The sequence below is a fragment of the Lycorma delicatula genome, chromosome 2 (assembly GCF_047948215.1).
Source record: "Lycorma delicatula isolate Av1 chromosome 2, ASM4794821v1, whole genome shotgun sequence".
Lineage (NCBI taxonomy): Eukaryota > Metazoa > Arthropoda > Insecta > Hemiptera > Fulgoridae > Lycorma > Lycorma delicatula.
In genome coordinates this window covers 180989096-181013941 of record NC_134456.1, presented here as the reverse complement: position 1 = coordinate 181013941, position 24846 = coordinate 180989096, and the positions used below count along the sequence as shown (strand labels likewise).

Sequence of the window (24846 nt, the reverse complement as noted above, 5' to 3'; positions counted from 1 at the left end):
AAATATGTTTAATAAAATCTAGATAATTATTCAACATGTTGCATATTTCAATATTTAAAAGTTTTGAAAATAAATGTGCTACATAATTGATGTAGTTTTGAAATGTTGGGTTGGTAGTATGATCTACTGCTGGTCTTTTTATAGAGAAAAGAGCTATTTTGTTGTATCTTTATTGTGTGCTGTGATAATTTAGTAAGTTGTTTGCCTTCTTTTTTTTTGTGTGTGAGTGCCTTGTATTTACTTTGTGTTATTGTTTCAATAATAATTACAAACATGCCTAGGTCATAGAACGTTTTAAAAAAGTGTAAAACACAACAAAATTTCTGTTCAAATAATGATCAAAACATAACTTTGACTAGTGAAAAGAGAAAAGTTTCAGTAGTAGCTCTTTGGATAAAAAATTTCAGAATTTCTGCAAAAGTATAATGAATTCATGAATGTAGATGATGAAACCATAATTATTTCATCATTACTTCAAAGTATGTTATCAGAGGTGGCTCATGTCAGGGTTGTAGTAGTAATTTGAAAGTAAACCTATCCAAAAGAGTTGCGTCATTGATAAGTGTTTCCTACGATAACTGCGATGCTGATGAAAGCTTTTTCTCTTCATCCTCTATTAAAACCAATTCTGATGATAAAGAACATACTTTATATGATATAAGTATGAGGCTTGTAACCTCTGCCTGTCACATGAAGCCAGAGGGTGTGGGCTTCGTGCGACAGGCAGAGGATATACTTCTGCTCTTATATTGAGGGGATTTTAAACCCCTCAAGCAAACGTCCTAAACCCCTCAATTCAATAGATGTATTAAAATTATTAAACATGCTGTTCAATCTATTTGTGAAGATGTAATGTTGGAAGCTGTAGATGAAGCAATTCAAGTGAATGAAGGAAGTACAGATTTAAATATAGCGCTTGATGGTACATGGCAGAAACGTGGTTTCATGTCACTCAATGGTATCGTTACAGCAATAAGCATGGACACAGGTTAAGTGATTGATGTGGCCACCATGACCAAACACTGTAGGTGCAAAAATAGACTGAACAATATTAACACAATTTCTTGGCAGGTGAACTACAGCGGTGTGAGTGGGGGGGATGGAGACCAATGGAGCAAAGGAGATCTATGAGCAGTCACTTACCCAAAATGTGCAATACATGAACTATCTAGGAACATGAACTGTATGGAGATGATTGCAAAGTAAAAAAATTGGAATGCATAAGCCACATGCAAAAAAGAATGGGAAAGCATCTACGAAATCTGAAATTAAGGTACAGAGGGATGAAATTATATGATGGTAGTAGAGTGGATGTAATAGGCTGACAGATACAGCTATAATTAATATTACAAATTATTATGGCTTAGCCATTAGGAGAAATACTGACAGTTGGTATTCAGTGTATAAAGCAGTGTGGGCTGAGTTTTTCCATTCGAGTTCAACTGAAGATAAACCTCAACATGTACTATGTTCTCCTGGTGCCAATAGCTGGTGTAAATTTAAAAAAGCCAAGGCAGAAGATAAACCATACAATCACTCAAAGCACTTTCATTTCTTGCTGTTGTCATGAGTGAAATAAAAGGAATTTTTAGAGATCTATTAGCTAACAATCTTTTGGTAAGATATGTAAAAAGTAAAACACAGAACCCTAATGAATCACTCAACAGCGTAATTTGGGTATGACTCTCAAAAACAGTCTTCGTTGGGTTTCAAACACTTCAGCTTGGTGTATATGAAGCCATGAGTACTTTAAATAAAGGGAATATTATCAAATGCTTAGTTTTGAAAGGACTAGGAATCACTCCGTACCAATTGTGCCCAGGTGATTTAATTACTTCATAGAGGAAGGATCGCTAGAGCTGATAGTGAACTGAATGAACTAACAAAAAAGGTTTCAAAAGAAAAAAGCAATGCTAAGAGAGTGTTAAAATATGTCTTAGAAGAACAGGATCAGGCAGCAGGCCCATTATGCTTCAGGAATGTATTGACAGATAAAAAACTATGTATTTAAAACTTTAAGATTTGTTTTCTGAAAACTTCATTTTTCTGGCTTTATGTTCCTTTTTCTCAACTTCTAAGAAAGATACAGGAATGATTTGTTTTTGGGTATTCTCATTTATATACACTAATGTTTGAGGGAAACAGAATTACAAGTAATCATGTACAAAAAAAATTTAAAGTTTAAAATTTAAACTTCACTCTAACACAAAATTTTGAAAAAACTATTTTCCTCAAATTGCTCCAAAAACTATGATTTATAAGCTGTATAAATTTCAAATCAATTGAATTACAGGATACAGAAAAAGGTACATAAAATCTTCTAATAACATTACAGAGCTAGGGCAGTATGACTCCCCTAAAGTCATGTGGCTAAGTTCCCATGACATTAGTCATACACTTTTATGATCAATGGCATCATGCTAGTCTGGCCATTGAACACACTTTCACTCCAATGGAATCTCACAAACAACACTTTTCAAAGAAATCCTAGATCCAAGTGATCCTAGATACAGATCGTCAATGGATCATGATTATTCATCTTTAATCTAGGTGAGCCCCAGGAACAACATTTTAAAGAAGTCCCAGATTTATGCATCCATGGTGATGTTGGGCCAAAGTATACACTGGCATCGCACTTAGTCTGGCCATTGGATGCACCATATGATATATATCTTTATTGTAAAATTATATGTATTTAATCTTGGAATAGGTACCAAAGATACTTACTCATACACTTCGGTTCATCAATGGCATCATGGTTAGGTACCAACCATGATGCCATCATGGTTTGGAATAGGTACCAAAGATATTTACTCATACACTTCGGTTCATCAATGGCATCATGGTTAGTCTGGCCATTGAATTCATCTTCACTCTAGTTGAACCCCAGAAACAAAACTTTGAAGAAGTCCCAGAAACATATAAACATCCATGGTGATGTTGGGCACAAAATATCCAATGGCATCATTATTGCTCTGGCTATTGGATGCACAAACAACACAACACTTAAGACAAATTCTATATTTATTAAGGATATAGTCATAGATCAATCTCTATAGTCATGAATCAAAATAATCTATGACTATAAAGACATACATATAATACGTAATAATTTTTCAAAAAACAATTCTTATGTAATTGAACTTATTTAATATTAATATAATATTATTATGTATGTTCATACAATATGTTATGTACTATATGATTATTATATGTACTGCTGAATCTTATTATTGTTTGAATTGTTATAGTATTCATTTGTATTACAATGACCCTATGTGCATTACTATTTATTTATTTTGTAAAATAGGATTAATATGTATTATTGTATGATTATATGTTCTTTTGCAAGATTGTAATTATGTATTAACATATATCAATGTAAAATTATATTATTTATTTAATGTACAATTTTGAGATTACAGATCAAAAACTGTTAATGCTATCCATACCAGCATTTTATATATTAATTTTGTTTCATGTTGCTCAAGTAGTTATGTGGTACAAGTGAGAACGTGTCAGATTTAATTTAAATATATTGATTTATTAATAATCATTAACCTCTGTAAAAAATTTTTAATTAAAATGGACAGTATATAAAACTTTTAATAACTTCTGATTTTGTTTCATATTTAATTTTATTGTTATTATTGAATTATTAATTATTGTAAAGATTTTTTTTACAATCAGAATTATTAATAAATCATTATATTTAAATTTAAAAAAAAAGTTAAAAAAATATATGTACCTTCCCCTTCTAAGTTCCAAATATTTCATTAATTAAAATTCTATTTGGCTATAACTATGGAACCAATGAAAATAAGTACCACTTATGATATAACATTGAAAAGCTCTCAACAAGGGCTTATTACTGCAGTTAAGGAAAAGTCAAGAATTCAAATTTTTTGGATTTTGGGATTTTTTTGACACGTTTGGTCATCGATTGCAATCAAAAGGGGAGGTGCATAACTAGATGTTACAACAATCCTAAATCCAAAATTTCAATATTCTATGGCTAATCACTTTTGAGTTATGCAAGATACATACATACAAACGTCATGTTGAAATTAGTCAAAATAGATTCAGAGATGGTCAAAATGGATATTTCCATTGAAATCTGAAAAACGAAATTTTTCAGAATCACAATTCTTCCTTTACTTCAAAGTAAAAAGGATGAGGTTCCTAATTCATTCTATTTTTTTATGTTTGTCTTACTGTTGACCAAATGGATGGTTTTGATGTTTCATTTCATTTCGTAGTGGTGTTTTACTAGCAGTCCTGTAAATATTTTAATAATTTTTTATCATTTCTGCACTGATACAAACTAGCTACATGAATGAACAACAAAACAATTTACTGACAAAATTAGAGGTTACATTTTCCACACAATTCATTTGGAATCTTTGGTGGTGTAATATCTCTCTACACTAATATACCTTAACAAGAAACCATAAACATACAACTTGAAACATTTTAAAAAATTCACCACCAAAACATATAACTGAAATCATAATCTTAACACAAACCAGTGAAAAAATATTACTTCACATACAACAATAAATCAACCAGGCTTACCATGGATTCACCTATTTCTAGTCTCTTAGTTGAATTAATTTTACATCACTTCAAAACCACTCAAATATTACATAATAAGTGTAAAGACAAATTATACTGGTATTATACTTCTTATGCTGGATGATATTGTATCCAAAAGAAATGTCATATATTATAACCATCATCAAATTACACCCGAGTTTATATTTCATGGCAGATTTTGGTCACAAAAACCACTTAAGTTCCTTAATTCTAAAGTAGATAACAAAGACACGTTTACTATTTATACAGAACTCACTACAGTAGTAAGTAAGTATACATCATGATAACATTCATCAACCAATAATCACAGATTATCAAAATTTTCACGAAAGGTTACTTTTATTTTTCAAAATTATTAACAAAATTTACGAGATCATACGGTGAACAAGCAAAACACACTCAGTACATAAAATATACTGCAGCAACTGCAATAAATATCAGATCAGACAGTCTGAAAACAATCAACCACAAATACAAAGAACACATACAGATGCTACACACAACAAGGGTTGTGTGTGTTCTTTTGGGTTTTACCTTTGACGAGTCAGTGTTTTAGATGATTTTTATTTATAAGACAAGTCTATTGACTATGTTGCTAGTGTTTTATTACTGGGAAGGAATTATATGTTTTCCTTTTGTTTTTTCTTTTTTGTTGTGCAAAGGGCTAATGACCACAGTAGTTGATGCCCCTAAAATTAAAAAAAAAAAAATAGTAATAATAATGCTCCGAGATAGATAATCCCCACATCCGGAACACAACATCTACATTCCACGTCCAGGGCGGCAACAGCTGTACATACTGCTGGCTAATGGGGCTCTGAATAACTTCCACGGAAATGTTTTTTTTTTGACCTGTCATCCACCTTCATGTCACCAAGATGGATTGGATTTTTCGGCCACCTGCAGATCATGGACTACTAAATGATTTGGAAATGGACTTAAACCACATTTAGAGCTGGTGATGTGGTGACCAGGGTCAATGTTATTGCAGGTGTAACAGAGACCCTTCCATTGTCCACGTACCCTCTGTGATGGCAACCATGTAGCGAAGGTGCCCATGTATGTCGGTGTACGAGAGCTCTGAAAGCTTCTGGTGTACCAGAGTACATGTCCCCTGGTTGGGGGGGGGGGGGTGTACTCTGGTGGCTATCCTTGTTACAGAAGGTAATGGAACACCTTGAACAAATCAATGTGGCAGAGGGACACCCTCGTTTAGAAACAGCCGATTTGCCACAAGCGAAGTGGAAACGGAGTAAGGAGACAGAGAAAATAAAGAAAGATGCTGACAGAATCAGTAGAGACTTGCATAATGGACATAATGTCTGATACTTTTCAATAGGCCAGGTGTATTCTGTCATACTTCTTTTAGTTTTGATGTGAAGTATTTATTTTATAATAAATCTTCTTATTGACCTAAACTAAACTAAATATTGTCATTTTATCAACACTAGAATAAAAAGTGTATAAGATGTATTTGCCAAAATTTTTGTTACCAATGAAAAAATGAAACAAAAGGGTGTTAAAAAATTACATTATAGAAAATAAGGTCAAAGGAAATAGATTAAATACTCTTTCATATTTATATACAAATTTAGATGAGTGACATACTAAGAAAGGTGATAAATTGGATTGAGTTTTACTATATGTAAAAGAAAATTAAACAATGTTAAAGAATTTATTAAGAATAATAAAATAAAGAATGAATTTCTTCAGTAAGTATTTTTATACTTCCATAAGTTTAGTATGGAAAACTGTGAAACAGACGTTAATAAGAACATTCTTTAAAAACAGATATAAAATAATATTATTAATTTCTTAAATACATGGATGCACTCCATATATTCTTTTCAGGATAACCTAAAACTTAAAACATGATTAAACAAAGTAGCTGAATAATAGTAACAAGACTGTCCTCTGGAAGAATATTTTTTAACTTATTTAGAAAGTCTGTTTTTTTGTAAATTTTTTGTGGTGTTTGTACATTGTGGGTGTCACTTCTTAATGTATGAATCATCTTACTGTTATAATTTATTAGGTCTTATAAGATCACTTATTATTATTTTCCTATAACTTATCACAAACATCTATTAAATCCAAGTTGGTCACAATTAGTTTGGATAAGTAGATTTATATTAATTAAAATAACAAAAAAATATGGATAAGTAAAGAAAAAAAATTTTTTAATAATCATAAGTAATTTATTTATTATGTTACCATTATCACTGTTATTAGTTCTTTATTACTAAATAACTTGGTTTCTTGTACATTCTGAATTATGCAAAAGATTGCCACAACATGACCAGTGTCGTTGCCCAGGATGTCCTGCATGACCATGACCACAGCCATTATATCCTGCAAATAAAAATAAAATGCTGAAGAGTGATTTCAGTGACATCAAAACAGTAGCTGCTAAATAGAGCAAGCTTTCCAATAATAGTAAAAGTAGCTTTATTCACATCAGGAGAGAGCAAAAGTCATCTGCTGAAGGAAGTAATTTAGTTTCTTATTTTAAAATATATTTGTAAATTTATTGTGCCATTTAATTCAACAAATTAATTATTTAATGTTAATTTAGAATTTAAAAAAGTATTATAAAAAAAAATCTGAGACTGTTAAAACATCATTCTCTCTAGGGAATCCCTTCTGTTTTTCAAAAATCCACAGTAAAAATATGAAATGAATTTGTACAGAAATGCCTTCAATTCAATTCTTTTTCTTTCTAGAAAACTAATAATAAAGAAATTATACTACTGTGTGTTAATATGTAGAGTACAATCAAACTTACTTGAATTTAAGTTAATCAAAACCTAGGATATCTGAAATCAGCAACAAAAAAAAAAAAATCAAGAACAAAATTTAGTTTAAATATCCAGCTAACACTTCAAATAATAACTTTGAGGAAGTGCATATATTTTATTATTATTATTTTTTTAATATTATACAAATTAATTTATGAATGAATCTTTTTTTAATCCTGATAAACAGATTTATTGTTAAGAATAAATTTGCTAGGAACAAAAATTAAAAACTACAAATGAAGATGAAGAAAGAAAAGCATTAATATAGGACTGATACAAGTATGATCCTCTTCAATATCAAAAGAAATAAAAGAATTAAAGGAAAAAAGAAAATTTGATAGTGAAAACAATATCTATTTAAAGATATACTACATGGTATCAAATACAGATAAGAGAGGAATTTTAGTTTAAAATGATTAAACATATGTAGACTAAAAGTGATAAAATGTGAACAAAATGTGCTATAACTTGAAACTTCTTATTTTGAACAAAATGTGCTATAACTTAAAACTTTTTTATTTTGTTAAAAATTGACTACAATACACTTTTTTAAACAACAAATTTATTTTTTTTTAAATGTTACCGTTGTCGCAGTTAGCTGTTTTTTTGTTAAGAATTCTGTTTTTAAGTGTTTCTGTATAATTTGAGTTACTCAAGTGTGTCATGTTTGCACTATTTGTTCAAGTGTAAGATTTTCATGTTGTTACTGAATCATATTTGAGCATGTGTGGCTTGTTTCAATGAGATGATTAGAAATTGTGTAATGAATTGGCTTTGTGTACTCATTGAATTGTTAAAAGTACAACCTGTTTTTCCTATGTAAAACGTATTATATCTAGCAGTCAATTTTGCGTGCCAAAGATAAATCAAATTTATTGAATTTTTTTCTGATAATGTGCATTTTATTTTATTTGCGATCCATATGCAATACTGTAACCTGATGTTTCAAATTTATTTTTTCAATGTTATAGTTAGTGTAAATGAGTGATATGAACTTATTGTTCCCTTGATATCAAAACTCAAACTCTTTCTTTCATTTCAGTAGTAAAATGATAAAATGACTACACAAAATTTAGGGAAAATATTAAAACTAGGGTAGTCAAGTCAAGATTGCTTTTACACAGAAAGGAATAAATATGATTAAGGAATTGGAAATTCTTAACAAAATTAAAAAAATAATTAAAAATCATCTTAAAAACACAAATATAAAAAAATGTTTCTTCCTTAAATTTAAACTTTTCAAAGACCAAGATAAATTAAAAACCACCATATTACTAACTCTTCACAAACTTCAAACTTGACACAAACTTCAAAAAGAAAGTTTAAAGTTAAATAATGATATTTTTTACGTTTATAGTGCATTTTTAAGTTTGTTCTATTTTTAAACCTCTTTTTACTTTAAATTTGGTAGTTTCATTTTTATTTAAAAAGTGAACAGGGCTATAAAATCACCCATACAATAAAAATCTGTTTGCAAGAAACACAAAATATGAGAAATGTGTGACGTGATAAAATAGAAAGGAATGTAGAAAAACAACATATCAACTGCTACATTCTAGAGTGCCATATTATTATGTTTATTAATAAACACCTCCCTATTATTACAATTATAATAAATGAAATTATAATGATTTCAAATATTCAAACATATTAGTTTTCAACTAATTTGTCTAAATTGTCACAAGAAAATGAATACCAAAATTACATCATCAAGGAATGTATCATTACTGTGCAAGAAAAAGAATAAAATGATTATGGCAACAAAAAAATGAAACATATCTTTAAATTGACTACGTAGACAAATTAGTTTTCATTTTAAAATACTCCACTTTGGTTATCTAGAAGAAGCTTACAGCTTATCTTCCATATGAACTTTTCTATCAAATGTGTTGCATAATTTGAATCTTTTTTCTCATATTTACATGGCAGTATTTATTTTATGTTCATTAAAACAGACACCTTATATTATGCAAAAAAAGAAAAAGTTTAAATATTCTAGAAAACATGGAAATATTCAAGTTAAAAGGACAGGACAAAATTAATGAACAAATAAACACTCAATCCATGTAATGTTAAAAATCAGAAGGATTAGTTTTAAAAATCTCTTTTAAAACAATAGAAATAGGGAATAGGAGGAGCTTAACTTCTTATTTATTAGACAACCCAACTCAGGAAGACTCAGTGCTAAAAAATTTAGAGAATGGAAGTACTCTGAAATGCATCAACTACAAATGTTAGAGTGACACTGCTAGAAAGAGCAAAAAATATCACTCAAATCAACTGAACCAAATTTTAAAAATAATGTCTTTTTAATAACCAGCTTCAAAATGTTTTGAAATGCTCTTGCAAACGTTCTCACCCTGGTGTTCTGCTGTTCTAACCCTGGTGTCACAAATATTGTTGGGGTTTTCTTGAGTTAAGCAAATGCATATTAAGTGTGGTTATAGTGTGTTGGATTTGCGTTGTGTCATTTAATATATTGTTGTGTATTTATATATTTCACATGCAGTTTTCATAAAATTATGCAACCCATGTCTAAAACAAATTAAATTTATTTAATGACAAAAGAAATTTAATTATATGATATAGGAAACTAAGCAGCCTATATAAAAATATTTTATATATATATATTTTTCCACTTTCTTGTCATAATAACTACTGAAAATGTCCATCTTGGGCACTGATCCAGGCATCAACCTGTTTCTTCATTTTTAATGCAACTATCCTTAGACATCTCTAATAATCTCATCTCTTGTCTTTGATAATTTCTTTAAATTCACTTAAAATCTGCAGTTTGTTTTTGAAAATAGTAACTTTCAGTTACTCCCATAAATAAAAACCTGGTAGTAAGAGATCTGGTGACTGTAGAGGCCAAAGGCTATGGTAAATTATATCATTGAAAATTTCATACTTGAATTTATTAAGCAGGGTAGCTAGCATGTGTAACATGATGTTGCTGTAACCAGGAGTTTTTTTGAGTAAGGTTATAAATCTTTGTAATAATTTCTGAATAACATTTTGCAGATAATATTTTTAAGAATAAAATCAAACTGAGCATAAAATTACAAGCCAAACATCAGTTTTTTATGAATGCCTTTTATGATAAATGTGAGAATTCACAGAGCTCCCCATATTCTATTGTTTTGGCTGTTAATGTATCAGTAAGATAAATTTATGCTTCATCTATATAAAAAAAGTAATAAACGTAATATAAAACACACGCCATCTCAAATCGAATGTTTGTAACATCTACAATACAGAAGTCATCTGATAATGTCAGATCTCCAGGTTATTGCACTACTCGAATCTGATACAGAGTAATTCATTCCCAATTGAAAGTCCAATCTCTTGAGAAAATTTCCTTAGTGATTTTCCTGTAGATTGTAAAAGTGACTGATAAATGTCATGTGAACTACCATTATGCAACATTGACAGATGAGCACTATTTTTATGATTACCAACATTTCCTGTTAACAAATTTTAGATACTGCTCTACCAGAAAAACTAGCCACAAAAACATTCTGGCATTCAGAATAAGACAAGGTGACTAAATAATGTTTGTTATAATGTTGCAGAACTACCGACACAGATGAATTCTGTGATCTAACGCTTTTTGACCTTGTTAAGTAAAATCTCAGCAAAATATCTGCCACACTAGGAACTTGTAACAACAAATTTATAATGTAGGATCAACATCTGTTTTGGATTGCATGACTTTATAAGTGAACTATAGTTTGAATGTGTTAAATGATCCTTTATATTTTCATGTATCTCAATAATTGTCTATGATGATAGATATGTGATATTTGCTGATGGCAAGTAGACATTAAGTTGTATGTAATAATTAAGTATAATGTCAAACCTATGATGAAGCCTATCTAGGATTTTGCCTAAGTATACATACATATTGTTATGTAGTCAAAATACAGTGTATTGCAATATTTCAGGAAATCATCAACAATAGCAAAAGAAAAAATGAAGGAAGACTACAATGGTATTGACAATCTAGAAAAGAAAGGGCAGTATACGTATAGGAAGGTATACGTTATACCTTCCTATATTCGTATAAGAAGGTATACGTATAGGAAGCATTACAAAGGATAGAGGAAAAGGAATCAGAAAATGAAAGAAAATTGAGAATTAGGATAGTAAAATGCTACATGAGGCGAAAGAAATAAGAGAAAGATAGAAGGAATATTGGGAAGACATAAATGACAATGTGACATATATGACAAGAGAGAAACCTGAGGAACTAAACATAGAAAAGGAATGGAAGTAGCTGAAGAGGATAAACAAATCACTGATATTAAAATGTGACTTACAGAAAGTAATTATTACAGAAGAATAAAAAATCAACTTAAGTTAATGAATTTCTCATAGAATTTTATAAATGCTTAAAGCGGGAAGGAGTTGAATAAATAGTTGAACTCTGTAATAGAATATACAATACAGGAGAATGGCCAGAAGATTTTGTGAAAAAGTTAATGATAAAATTTCAAAGAAAACTGGTAGGAAAAAATGAATAAAATTCAGAACAATAAGTTTTAATAGCCCATGCCACTACAATATTATTATGAGTCCTAAACTGGTAGTTGATAAGAATACTGAAAGAAAATGTATGAGAGGAACAATTTAACTTGAGGAAAGGGATACCTAACCAGAGATATTATTGGGGATACTAAGGGTAGTTGGAGAGAGGAAGAGAAATGTGTATTTCATAAATTGAAAAAGATACTTGATAAAGTCAAATGGGAGAAAATGATGGAGACCCTTAAAGAGAAAAAAGTAGAATGGGAAGAGGGTTAAAGAATTATACACAAGACAATGAAATTATTCATCAACAATGAAAGTAAGTATCCATATGACTGACTGGATGGATCTACATGAAGGGGATTTAAGCAAGGATTCTTCCTCTCACAGACACAGTTCAACATTCATGTTGAAGGTGTGATAAGGGATATATTAGAAGAAAGAGAAATAAGTTGGATAAGTTGCTGATGATATGGTAATTGTAACTGATGGCACATACACGCACTTCAAAGATTGTTGTTGGAGGAAAGAATGAAAAAGTACGGAATAAAAATAAATATTGGAAAAACTAAAGTAATAGAAGTAAACATCAAAGAGGATTGGTTACAAGTGAAGGAGGAATAAAAAAAAGTAAAAAATTACAGGCATTTGGGTACTATGGTAATAGAGGATTAGACAAGCACAATGGAAATAAATAAAAGGAAGGATAGCCATGGAAAAGGAAGCTTTCAGGAAAAAAAGGCAATTACTGTGAAGTAGAAGTCTGGATCAAGTTAAGGAAGAGGTAAGACAAATGTTATATATGGAGTGCCCTGTTGTATGGAAGTGAAGCATGAATGAGGAAGATGGAAAGGAACTGGATTGAGCCTTATAACATGTTACAAGAAAACATTTAATGACCAGGTTCATTAAGTTTAAAATGAAAAAGTTTAGATAAAGAAAAGAAGAAAAAAGCTTGAGGCTTGAAAAAACAGGCTGGTTTGGTCATATCTTAAGTAGAAAGTTTATACAGTCCAGATTTTCTGAAAAGTCTTGGATTTTTTTTAAATTTTCTTTGGCTTTTTCTCTGTAACCTAAACAATTATTATAAAACACAAAAATGTGCCCAATTTCTTTCATTAATACACAAAACTTCAATACTTTCTGTTAAAAACACTATCATTTTTAATTCCTTATTAAACAACTGGCTAATCTTATCAAAATTCATCTTACACTTTATTCATTAGTTCATTCATATTATGTTATTCATTGCATGTTTAACACTGAATATTGTTCTTATAAAATATTATTGTGGGCAAGTTTTATTAACTAATTTTTCAATATTTAGTAACTATTTTAAAATTTATTATTTTCAATTATATTAAATTTTACTAGATGTATAAAAGCACAGTAGCTTGTGCAAACACATACGTGCACACACAAGCTACTCCTTGTGTATTACTTTTCATAAATTAAATAATATACCTATTATTCATAAGTACTTATTACTCTTAAATAATGAGCATGAAATTCCATGATAAAAATGAAAACTTTATAGTCTGAATGAAATCAGAAAACTTTTATAAAAACTAATTAGCTTCTACACCACTCAGTCAGCTGGTCTTTATATTGAAATAAAATAAATTTTACAATGAACAAAAAAAAATGTTTTAATTGCCAATGTACCTGGCATAGTTCCCCCACAGGCACAACTAGTATTCTTGTTTCCGTTGGATGAACAAAACGCACAACAATGATATATTCCAGGATGTGGTCTCTGTGTAGATACAGAAACGTTGAATGGACTGCGCTGTAAATAATCATGATAAATATACAAATTTTTATTTTTAAATTCTTATGCAGGGCTAGAAAGTTTACAACAAAAACTGATTGTTAATTTCTGTATTGTTTGATCACAGTTGAATCTCCTTCATGAGCAGTTCAACGCAATGACTGTTGAAAACCAGTATAGTGTGCATAAGTCATGATAATAACAGTATCTTTTAGGTTATGCAGTAAAAATATTGTATTACTCAACAATGCACTTATTAAGTTATTAATTTAGAGAGAACCATTAAGTTTTTTGCACCTTCTTAAGTGTAAAAAAGATTGATTGATTTTTACAATCAATAAAATATATTTGTATAATCAGTAACAGTCTGATTCATTAAATCTGATACCGCAGTATTAGTTTTTTGTTACACTTTGAAGTTTTATGTTCTTTCTTTTATTAACATACTTTTATTCGTGAAAAATTATTATCAACTTTAATTTTTTTGACATATTTTAGTATTAAAAATATTTACACTGCCCTCATTTATTTAATGGATTTGAATTGTATTACTTAATATCATACTATGTTATACCATAACTGAACATAATGCATTTGTATAAGAAAAAAAAATTATTGCTATTAATGTAGTAAAAATCCATATGTTTGTTTAATTTCTGTCAATAATTACTAATTAATTAAAATTAATTTTCTTTGTTTTTTTTTTGTTTTTTTAAGTAAGCAAACTTACATATTTATTTATATAAAAATATCACCTATTAAAATAATCATGATAAATACAGTAACTTCTTTCTTTTGAACCATAATTATTATTTCTATTGAAAATAGACATTTTTCAGGAAATGATATAATTATGTTGCTGTTCTCAAATAATTACAGCTGGAGTTGTAGCTGTAATGACAAAATGAATAAATATATAAACATGTAGAGAGTTTATTAAAATTACTATAACACTGAAAATCTAGAAAATGTAAATAATAATTAAAAATAAAAAGTTATGACAATTAAAATAGAAAAAATTATACTATTCTATACAAATGCAGTAAATTATGATTAAAATGCAAGATGTTTTGATACACAGTATAAAATAGAAACTTGATCAGTATAAAAAGGAACTATATGTATGTAAAGATGACATCCCCTGCAGTAGTGAATTGTTAATAAACTTACCTGAATACTTTTTTGTTGAACAGTAACAGAAAGACTAAGATTTCCAGGTGCATCAGGTGTAAAAACTAACAGATAAGTACCATCACCTCGATCTAATACTTTCATTGGAACTTGTCTGCCAAATCAAAAAAGTAATATATGATTGTATAATAAAAACTGTATTATAAAAACAATAGTTCACATATACATATACAACAATTTTATTACAGTAATAAAATGTCAAAATTAAAAAAAAAATAAATCAAATCATAGAAAATTAGTGTATAGTATTTTTGAAAATAAGAATCAATATCACATAAAAAATAATTAATCTTGAAATTATGTAATAATATTGAAAGAAACTTATAAAAATGTTTAAACTACGGTCATCAGATCCATACAAACAAATTTTATTCACAAAAAAACATACATACATTCATAGTTGGATTTTCAGCTATTAGATTCAATGAACGCTCAACCTATAATCATTATAGAAAAAATAACCTTTTTTTTGTTTTTTGGAGCACCTAAATCATAGCAAAAGTAATGAATAACAATGATCAATGATCCTTCTAGAGAACACTTTGTCCCAAAAGTGCAAAAAACATGAGCAAGTAGTCTACAGCTCTTAAAAAACCACCTTATCAGCTCAGGACTGAAACATTAAAAGTACCAATAACTCAATAGATTGGAATAGTATCAAATTTCAAAGCATGTCATGACACTAAAAACATACGTTAAACAAGCAAAAACAACACAAATCATGTACACTGTTCAATTACCTTTATCATATAGTCTTTTACCTTAAAATCTTAGTGCCAACTATGCCAACAGTAAGCACATTACTTCAGTTTGCTGAAAGTCAACATTCCTGAACGCATCCTTTCACTGAAGAAGGGAAAACGAGATTCCCATATATTTTAACGGATAATTCAAACATGTAAACAAGTTGTGAAATCATCAATTTCTAATGTAATCTCTTACTTATTGCACAATAAAAAATACAAGTTAAGAAACAATTTAGTAACACAATGATAGATGTAAAACATAATATTATGAAATGATATATATAATTAGTAACATAATGATATTATAATATCATAATAATATTATCAGAATCGGTAAACAATGTGATACTTAACACAATAAACAAGTCTTTTAATACTTGTCTGTTGTACAGATGGTTAATTTTTAACAGTCAATTAATTACAAAGTTAGGTTAAATTACTCTGAAGGTCATTTCCTGGCAGAATTCATATAACCTGGCATTGTAATAATGTCAGCTGTTTATTGTTAAATATAAAAGACCTTCAGAGGTCAAAATAGACAGCTGAAGATGCTTGTTACAGATGTAGTTTTTCAGCATGACAATTTGTGGATCTGTAATGTGCAGACTGGATAAATACTTTAGTACAGCAGTTCACAACAGAGATTTTTAATCACTCCCACCTTAGCCTTAACCTGGCATTGCATTGAGCGACTACTATTTCTTGAGAAAGATGTTTGGACTGCCTCTCCAGCACGTAGAAACTAATGAAAAGAACATGGATAGGGTTAATAACTAACTGGGAGCCAAACTTTTGTTGTATTATGATAGTGCCTGAATTTTGGTGGTAATTTGCAAAGAAGTATTGTAGACATGTAGCTTATGAACATAGTAAAATTTCTCCTTTATTTTTTTATCACCCAAAGAGAATTGAAATTTGGAATAGCCCTCTTATAAGATCGTCTACATAATGCAATACAATCTTTTTATGTCCTAATGTTTCCCTGAGTAAGTTCAGTAAATATAGAGTAAACTTTATAAAATATAGAATTAAATATCTGTTAAATACAGAGTAGGCTCAATTTGTATTAATTAATGTTTCTTTCATTACTTTACTGTAACTTACTTAATTGTAGAACCAATTTTAACAAAACTTGTAAAGGGTTAACAAAACTTAACTATGGTTGAAAAGCTACTTTTTAATCTGATTACTTTCAGTATCTTTTTTCACAAATTATCTTATTTCCTTCTAACAATTTAAAAAAAAATTAATTTAATTTCTTGTAATGCACTTAAAGCAGTTTAACAAAACATAACAAATAACATAAAATTAAATTGATACAAATATTTTTTAATTTCACTCAAGACTCTGCACTCTGTTTTAGAAGAATTTTTTTGTGATACTCTATTGTAACTAATTTTAACAAAACTTTTATGAGAAAAAATTAAAGGGCATTAAATTTAAAACAGCAATGATGTCTTTTTTTAGATCTCTTATACACATAATAAAGGTTATTAAAATTCTATTTATAATTTTTTTTTGAGAATAATGTATACTTACATGAAAATACCTAGTACTTCAAGAATTGGAAACTTCAGGGAGGATTTTAAGAGAAGATTGGTTAGGTCTATATAAAATAACTAAACTGTTAATATCTTTTCCTGTATTGTAAATAGTAAGCATCTTTTTAAACAAGTACAGTCCTATTAAAAAATCATTAAATTTAGAAAAAGGAGAAGAAATCTAGCCTTAATAAATAGGCACCAAACTGGTTTAATCCTGAATTATAAATATACAAATTGTGCATTACAGAGGAGCTAGCCCCAATATTTTTTTTTTTTTTTCAAAGGATAAAATATAAATCTTACATTTAAAATAGAAACTACTGACATCTATAGACTAATCAGCAACAGATGACTAACAAATATCTCATCTGATAAATTTAATGAACTTTTTATTTTTCTCAAAATATCAATGAGAAATCTGTTTCCAATGTTTATTTTAATGAATCATGTAGGCAAACCAATAAAGCTCAATTAACCTTCTTAATTTTATTAAGCCTAACAAACTTAACTTATTTGAAATGGAATTCAGCTACTGTTACTGCATTCAACACTGTGTATCAGTTTAGTTCTTCTAGAAAGGAAAGTGTATTTGCGAAATCATCAAATTCGAGTAAAAAAAAAAATTTATTATTATCTGGAAATGAGGAATTAAGAGGGTCGTCCAGAAAGTAAAAACGTTTGATCTTAGGACTTGTCTCTGGGTCTGCCAGTGATTGAGGGTGTGTCATTGATCTTCCTCCTATAAACTCAATGAGAGCTAAATTGTGATGCTGCACAGACATTTGTAATTTTTTTACACACTCAAAATCTGTTACAAAATAAAAAATCTCGTCGAACATGAAGTACATAGATTTGGTTTTTGAATGCGAAAACATTTGTCCATTGAAATTTACAGACAAATAAAGGAAATTAATGGTAATAATGTGATGAATGAAAAATCATTTAAAAAATAGAGCATTATAATAAGGGATGAATAAATGTGCATAATGACAAACTTTCTGGTCGACCATCCTTCATCACTGAATAACTCAAGGACAAAGGTGATTGGCAAAGTGATTATAGATGTTTTACATTAGATGGTTTACATAGTTTCTTTTCTGAAATATCAAGAACTTTGCTACATAAAATTATAACGATCCAAAATATGAGTATTTTCAATTGGTTACAAAAAATTAGTGCTGAATGGATACGTTGATTATTTAATAACCATAAAAGACTGAAGAATGGAAGCTGCTTTGATTTTTCTCACTAGTTGTATTGAGATACCAGTCTTTCATGAAACACCTGAAATAAAGCGTCAATCACTGGATTGGGATTATTTCAAATCACTAACTAAGCAAAAAATAAGCAAAAAAGCTTTCAGCAAGGGCAAAATTACGATGATTGTGTTTTGGAAGAGAAAAAAAACAACCTGCCAGTTGATTTCATGCCAAGAGGGCAGACAATAAACAAAAAAAATAGTGTAGTATGTTGTCCAGCGTTGTCTTCTTCACCCACGATAATGCTCGCACAATCAGCTGCAGCAACGCACAATCAGTTTTACTTCAACGGTTTGACTTGGCCATTTTTCAGCATCCACCATAAGTTCTGAATTAGTGCCTAGCAACTGTCATTTATTCCCCAGGTTGAAAGAGGTTTTAGGAGGTAGGCACTTTAAAGACAATGACTACTGAAAGAAGCTGTCAATTATTGGTTGAAGAACATGATGGCAGAAGTATACAATGGTTGAATAGAAAAGATGGTACCACAGTAAAACAATGTTTGAATATGTGAAGTGACTAATGTTGAACATAGATTAAGAGTGCCTATAAATATAAAATAAGAATTGTTTAATTCTTATTTTGATTTTTCAATATCAAAGCATTCTTTAATTTGTAAGCAACCCTCATAGATTTGATGGAATTTTACTTCATAAACAGGTTACAGAAGATTGTGATTAATGATGATATTCCATGTTCAGACCTGTGAAAGCCAGTGTTCCACAAATTCAGTCTTATGACCTTTTTTTAATTTACCTTATTGTTAAGAGTTTTGCTTGTGGTATGCCTTGATATTCTTACATATGTATAGATGACAAAACATTTCTGCGTTCACTTAAGGATATTGAGCTTGTTGTGCAACAGTTCAATAGCTATACAGTTGGCAAAGTTCTAGTTTGTTCTAATCAATTATTAATGAAAATAAAACAAAAAATGCATATTTTCATTAAATGCGATCAAATGAGCTATTACTATGTGTTTTTCCATTCTATTCTATTGTAAATGCCGTTACGTTATAGTGACACTGTCTGGTAATAAAGTATTTATTGGGGAAAAAAATTCATTACGGTAATATCTGCTTTGTTTCTAGGCAAACTTGTAAATCTAGTTTTGTTTAGTTGCAAACTATGGCAATTTACCCTGTTTATACATCTTTGGCAAAGTAAACTTTATCAAGTAGCATATAGCAGAATTTCCACAATGCTCATGGATACATGAATACACATAAATAGAGACCGGATTATATGCAACATAAAACGCTTGAAATATGCATGAAAAGTGTCAAAATATGCAACTTAAATAGTAAAAAATAGTAATTTTTTCAGCATACAATTGGTAAGTAGTTGAATAATAGATCAATAATTAACAATTACTTAACATTTTGTTACTTTTGTAAATGTAAACAATCAAGTTCCAAATATTCAGTAGTAAGATTGTGTCTTCAATCACTCAAAATATTTTTGTAAGTGGAAAAGGATCGTTCCACATTCACTGAGATAACTGGGCAGTATTTAAATTTGGGTGATATGTTAGCACTTGTTTCTGGCAAAAGTTCACTCATCCCATTAACAAAACTATCAATTTTACATAAAGGTTCAAAACTTGGGTTATTGTTCAAAATGTTTTTAAATTTTTCTTTAAGTTTACTCGGGAATACCTCTGCCAATGCGGAGTTCATTTGGCGGATTTTATTCATAAAATAACTGAATGCATTCAGTCAACGCCAAACCTTGAGTTTCAAGCTTTTTAATACTGGCAGGTATGTGGGAAAAATGACAGCTAATCACAGCTACAGGTTTTTTTATACTAGAATCGTTAAATGCACTTTTATAAAAGTCGTTTACTACACCTTTGATGGCCTCGAAATGTTCATTATAAAACAGTACAGCTTGAATCCACGTTCCCCATCGAGTTACCACTGGGTCTGGAGGTAAAGGCACATTTGGCAGTTTTTCTTAATAGGCCTTATTGTGAGCAGGTGCCTTAAGAAACACTTTCTTTGTTGATGAAATCAGTTTATTTGCATTTCCAAACGTGGATCACTTCTTGAGTAAACTGATGTACTCCGTGAGCGATGTCAGATGAATCAAACTGGGATAAAATACTTGGAGGGCTTTGGCTACCTTGATCATATAGGGAGCAGCATCTGAGAGAAATATAAACACTCTTTCATCTGTAAAAAATTCAGGAATTATTTTTTTAATACACTCATTCTCAAATCTGGCAATCATAGAATGATTTGTCTTTTCAAGGTCTTTGTAGGCCACCAGATAGGAAGAAGAAGGCTCTAGTTCTAATGCACCGACAATTAAATTCGCAATGTAACGACCACAACTGTCAGTAGTTTCATCAGCTGGAATCCAAATCCTTGAGTTCATTGCGTATTTCTTCCAAAACATGTAGGTAAATTGTTGGTATGCAATCTTTATGTAATGTTGATTCATCTGGTATATTTTGATTCAAGCAATATTTTCGCAGAAAATCTTTGAAGGAAGAATTTGTAAGTTTGTCAAGAGGAATATTACTTGTAAGCAATGCTTCACATAAGTCCATGCTAAAGTAGTTTTTTCTTTACCTTTGAAAGTGAAATCACTGCTACTTGCCACTTTTATAAGTTGTTCTTCTGGTCCTTTCTTTTGCAATCCTGCGATATAAAGATATATTAACATGCTGGTCTACTTGAAACTTTTTTGGGCACAAAATATTTTTCTCACAAACTCAATATAAAACATTTCCGTCATATGTAAATGTTCCAGAATAGTCAGCTATCTATGAAGAGACACTTTTTTTCAGGAGGCATGGTACTACACATTAAATCTTGCTCAAATAAATAAAAAACTAAACTAATGTAATGAGTGCGTCAACAATAACTTGTGTAATTTAATTGCCTGATGGGAGGAATGTTGCAGTAGGTGTGCATAATGCAGAAAAGTATCATCCATCTTTGCTGTGTGGCTAATAGGTTTGGCTGGCTACAACATAAGATTTCATTAACTAGGTACCCTACCGAAAAATACTGTAAATATAGCAAAAATATGCATCATCACTAGATTTTAAGAAAAATATGCAATAACCGGTGAGAATGGGCTTAATATGCAAATGCATATAATCCAGTCTCTACATATGAAACATGAAATTGAGCATTCTCAAGGATATATAAATAGACTTGAGTTGACTCATGCTAGGTTAGGAAAAATGACAAATCAATAGCCATTCAAATCTGCAACTGAAGTTATTTAACAGAATCTCTGCTACATAACTTTATCTCTGTTAAATCTTGTCAAATCTTTATCTCTTGTTAAATCTTGGAGTTCATAAAATTCTAATATTCTAAGAATATAGAGTATACTACATATGATAAAATGTCAATAGCTTCTTAGGAGATTCTGATATAGAATAATTTGATTCTGATATAGAACCCTATAATCAGATTTACAATATCCATAAAAACCATCTTTCTCTGAAAATGAACAAGCACCCATTAACAATCAAGCTTCTAAAGCCTTGTCCACGTCATAACTTGTATTATCGCTACAACATGGCAATACTAATCTAATAGCTTTAATCATTATTCGTGTAAATCTTAATCTTGTCTGACCAAAATTTAATTTTTGTAAATTTATGCAATGTTTCAAGATTTAAATTTTAACATATTCATAAACATAATTACCATAAAAAAAAAAATTATGTCTGAATTTTTAATGGTAAAATATTAAAAAAATTATTTTTATATGTAATTTCATAGTAATTATTAAAATTAAAATAAACTGAAATACCTTTGAGGTGCATCAATGTAGTTCAATTCAGCATTTACTTTTTCTCCTCCATGGCATACTTGTTGACCCTCGCTATCACATGTTTTTAATAGAAATTCAGCTTTTTTGTACTGACGGCAATTTAGTAATCCTGAAAGAAAAAATAGGATTATTATTTTTAGTAATCCAACAGCTATGCCCTTGGTTGTGAAATAGATGTATTCTAGCGTGTTACTTTTCTAGATCAGCAGGCCAAGGTAAGATGTTAATTAGAACCCATCAACAGAATGAAAACTAGTAGTCATTATCAAGTAAACATAACGTTTCTAGTCTATCCTTGAACTCCCAATCTCCTGCATGGAAAGATTGGGCCACTCATATGGGCATTCATATCATTTTATAATACAATAAACCATTAAATTGTTTTTGATCTACTTGCAAATATATTATGAATTTCTCTAGAACTGTAATATATCCAGTCTTTCAATTAAAAATGATTAGTACACAAGGTTTATGTGTACGTGGTTTGTGTACATGCTATATGCACGATATGGATGTAGATGTTTGTGTCAAGGGGCCTACTGCAAGGTGAAAATTATTTTGATTTGTTCATTAACTGACTGTTTATTTATTTTGAAGTTTTAAAGAATAGTTCTTTTGTTTTTCTATTTCTAAATCATGTAAAGACATGAATTATATCATAGTAGTAATAAATGCATATATTTTGGGTTGCATAATTAATAATTATATTCCAGTGAAATAAATATTGCCAATATTATTTAATTACTCTCTAATCAGGTAAAGTATCATCTACCATGAATGTGTATACAGTAATACAACATTAATATTAAAAATTATTTTAATTTATATAATTTTGTAACAGGTTACCTTGTTAGCTATTAACAAAAGCTAACTTTTATTTCAAATCTAGTGGCAACGAGTTTGGCCATGTCCTTAAAATTTTGTTTAATTTTTTTATGATTACTTCACTATATAAGCTTGAAGCGTGTGCATGGGAATATGCAGTGAAAATTTTGTAGCTTATGAAAAATTTAATGCCTGACTGGGATTCGAACCCAGGATCTCTGAATGAAAAGCAAAGATGCTACAATTCCACCTTGGAGATCAGCATATTTCATATTATCTTTGTATTGATAAAACAGCAAATAAAATATTATTCCTATTATTATTATTTTAGGTAAAATAATAAATTAGAATGTTTTCAATCATGAAACAACATTATTAACTAAAATAATAAACCTTTAAACATATCAATTTTTTTACATACCTTCAGTTTCTAAAGTACAATGATATGGAGAGACAGACTGTGTAGTGACTACACCATACATCTGATGATTATTAATAACTCCAGCACGTTCTTCAGAAAGAAAAATAAGGCAATCAGATACTTTTGTTACAGGAACAGGTGGAGTTTCTTGACACCATTTCAATCGATTTAGAAGGAAATCAACAATACTTAGAAACTGTAAAAATTTTTTAAATATGTAAGTAGAATCCACATAATTTAACATAATCTCTATCAAGAATGCTTGATCTTACAGATGCACAAAAATTAGTATAAATAACCTTATGGTAGCCCTGAAAAGAGCCGTTTTTGTCATCAATTGGCTTCGACGGCTCGTTGTAATTGCTAACCTTATGGTAGCCGTGAGAAGGGCTGTTGTTGTTGAATGGCTTCGACGGTTCGTAATTCATAATCTTGTGGTGGCCCTGAAAAAGGCCATTTTTGCATTAGCTCTGAGAAGAGCTGTTGAGTTCGGAAGCTGGTCTCCAGCTAAGTTGGGGAGTTGACTTCACTGACTTCAATGGCTTGTCCATTGAAGTCAGACTGGGCTTCCCCTCAGCAGCAGTTGGATCACCACTACAGCGTGGCAGTGGCGGGCCCCAGAGCCCTGCAGTGTCAGGTCGAGTCGGCCTCAGTCGTCCTTCGTCGGCGCGGCTGAGGCGGTTCTCCCAGAGCAATCTCACAATGGGGTGGCTATTGCTCCCAAGTCCGTCGGGCTTCAATCACCCTGCCCGGCAAGCTGGAGAGGGAAGGTAGCGTCTGTGTCCAGCAGCTCCCTCAGCGAGCAGGCAAGGCCTGCTGCTCTGGCGGGGATGTTGGCATCCGCCGGGAGGTCCTACATTGAGCCAGCCAGGGAACTTCTGTTTTCTTCCATCTTCTTCTTGGTCTTCACCAGGTGGTGGTCGACGATGAATTGAAACTTCACTCTTGTGCACACTTTTATTGGAGCCTGAGAGTGATGGGGCCACAGTGCCTCTATGGTGGGAGAACTGGGCGGTCATCTGCGTGGCAGTAGTGATGCTTGTATCATCAGAACGTCCATATACTGTGCGCCAGCTCACATGTGCTTTGCTATACCATGTTTGTCCGCCAATATTAAATTAGGCATACATGTGAATATATACATATATTTTCATTACAGCTTTTTCATCACATTTTATTTATAGTTTAGAATTAAAACTATATAGTTAAATAAATTTTCTATTTTTAAAAGAATAAATATATATATATACTTTTCCTTAATAGGAAATGTGCATTTATAAATATATAATTCTATTAAATAAACCACCTAATACACAATATTGAGATAAGACATATTTTACCCTTCATTTTTTATGAAAGTACTTTCTT

General features: G+C 30.2%; 1 protein-coding gene across 2 annotated transcripts in view; it reads right to left on the bottom strand.

The window, feature by feature from the left end:
• Window positions 1–6804: 6804 nt before the first annotated feature.
• The window catches only part of LOC142319473 (E3 ubiquitin-protein ligase TRIM45), a 40526-nt gene continuing 22484 nt past the window's right edge, over window positions 6805–24846 (bottom strand). The window contains exons 8-13 of one of the 2 annotated variants that reach the window (XM_075356793.1): window positions 23479–23674; window positions 22212–22341; window positions 14866–14980; window positions 13590–13713; window positions 7382–7412; window positions 6832–6948 (exon numbers count right to left, since the gene is read on the bottom strand). In XM_075356793.1, coding sequence (XP_075212908.1) covers window positions 7393–7412; window positions 13590–13713; window positions 14866–14980; window positions 22212–22341; window positions 23479–23674 — 585 coding nt within the window. In that variant the 3' untranslated portion in view covers window positions 6832–6948; window positions 7382–7392. Of the gene's footprint in view, window positions 6949–7381; window positions 7413–13589; window positions 13714–14865; window positions 14981–22211; window positions 22342–23478; window positions 23675–24846 lie in introns of both variants that reach the window. The other variant, XM_075356792.1, reaches the window with a different exon arrangement.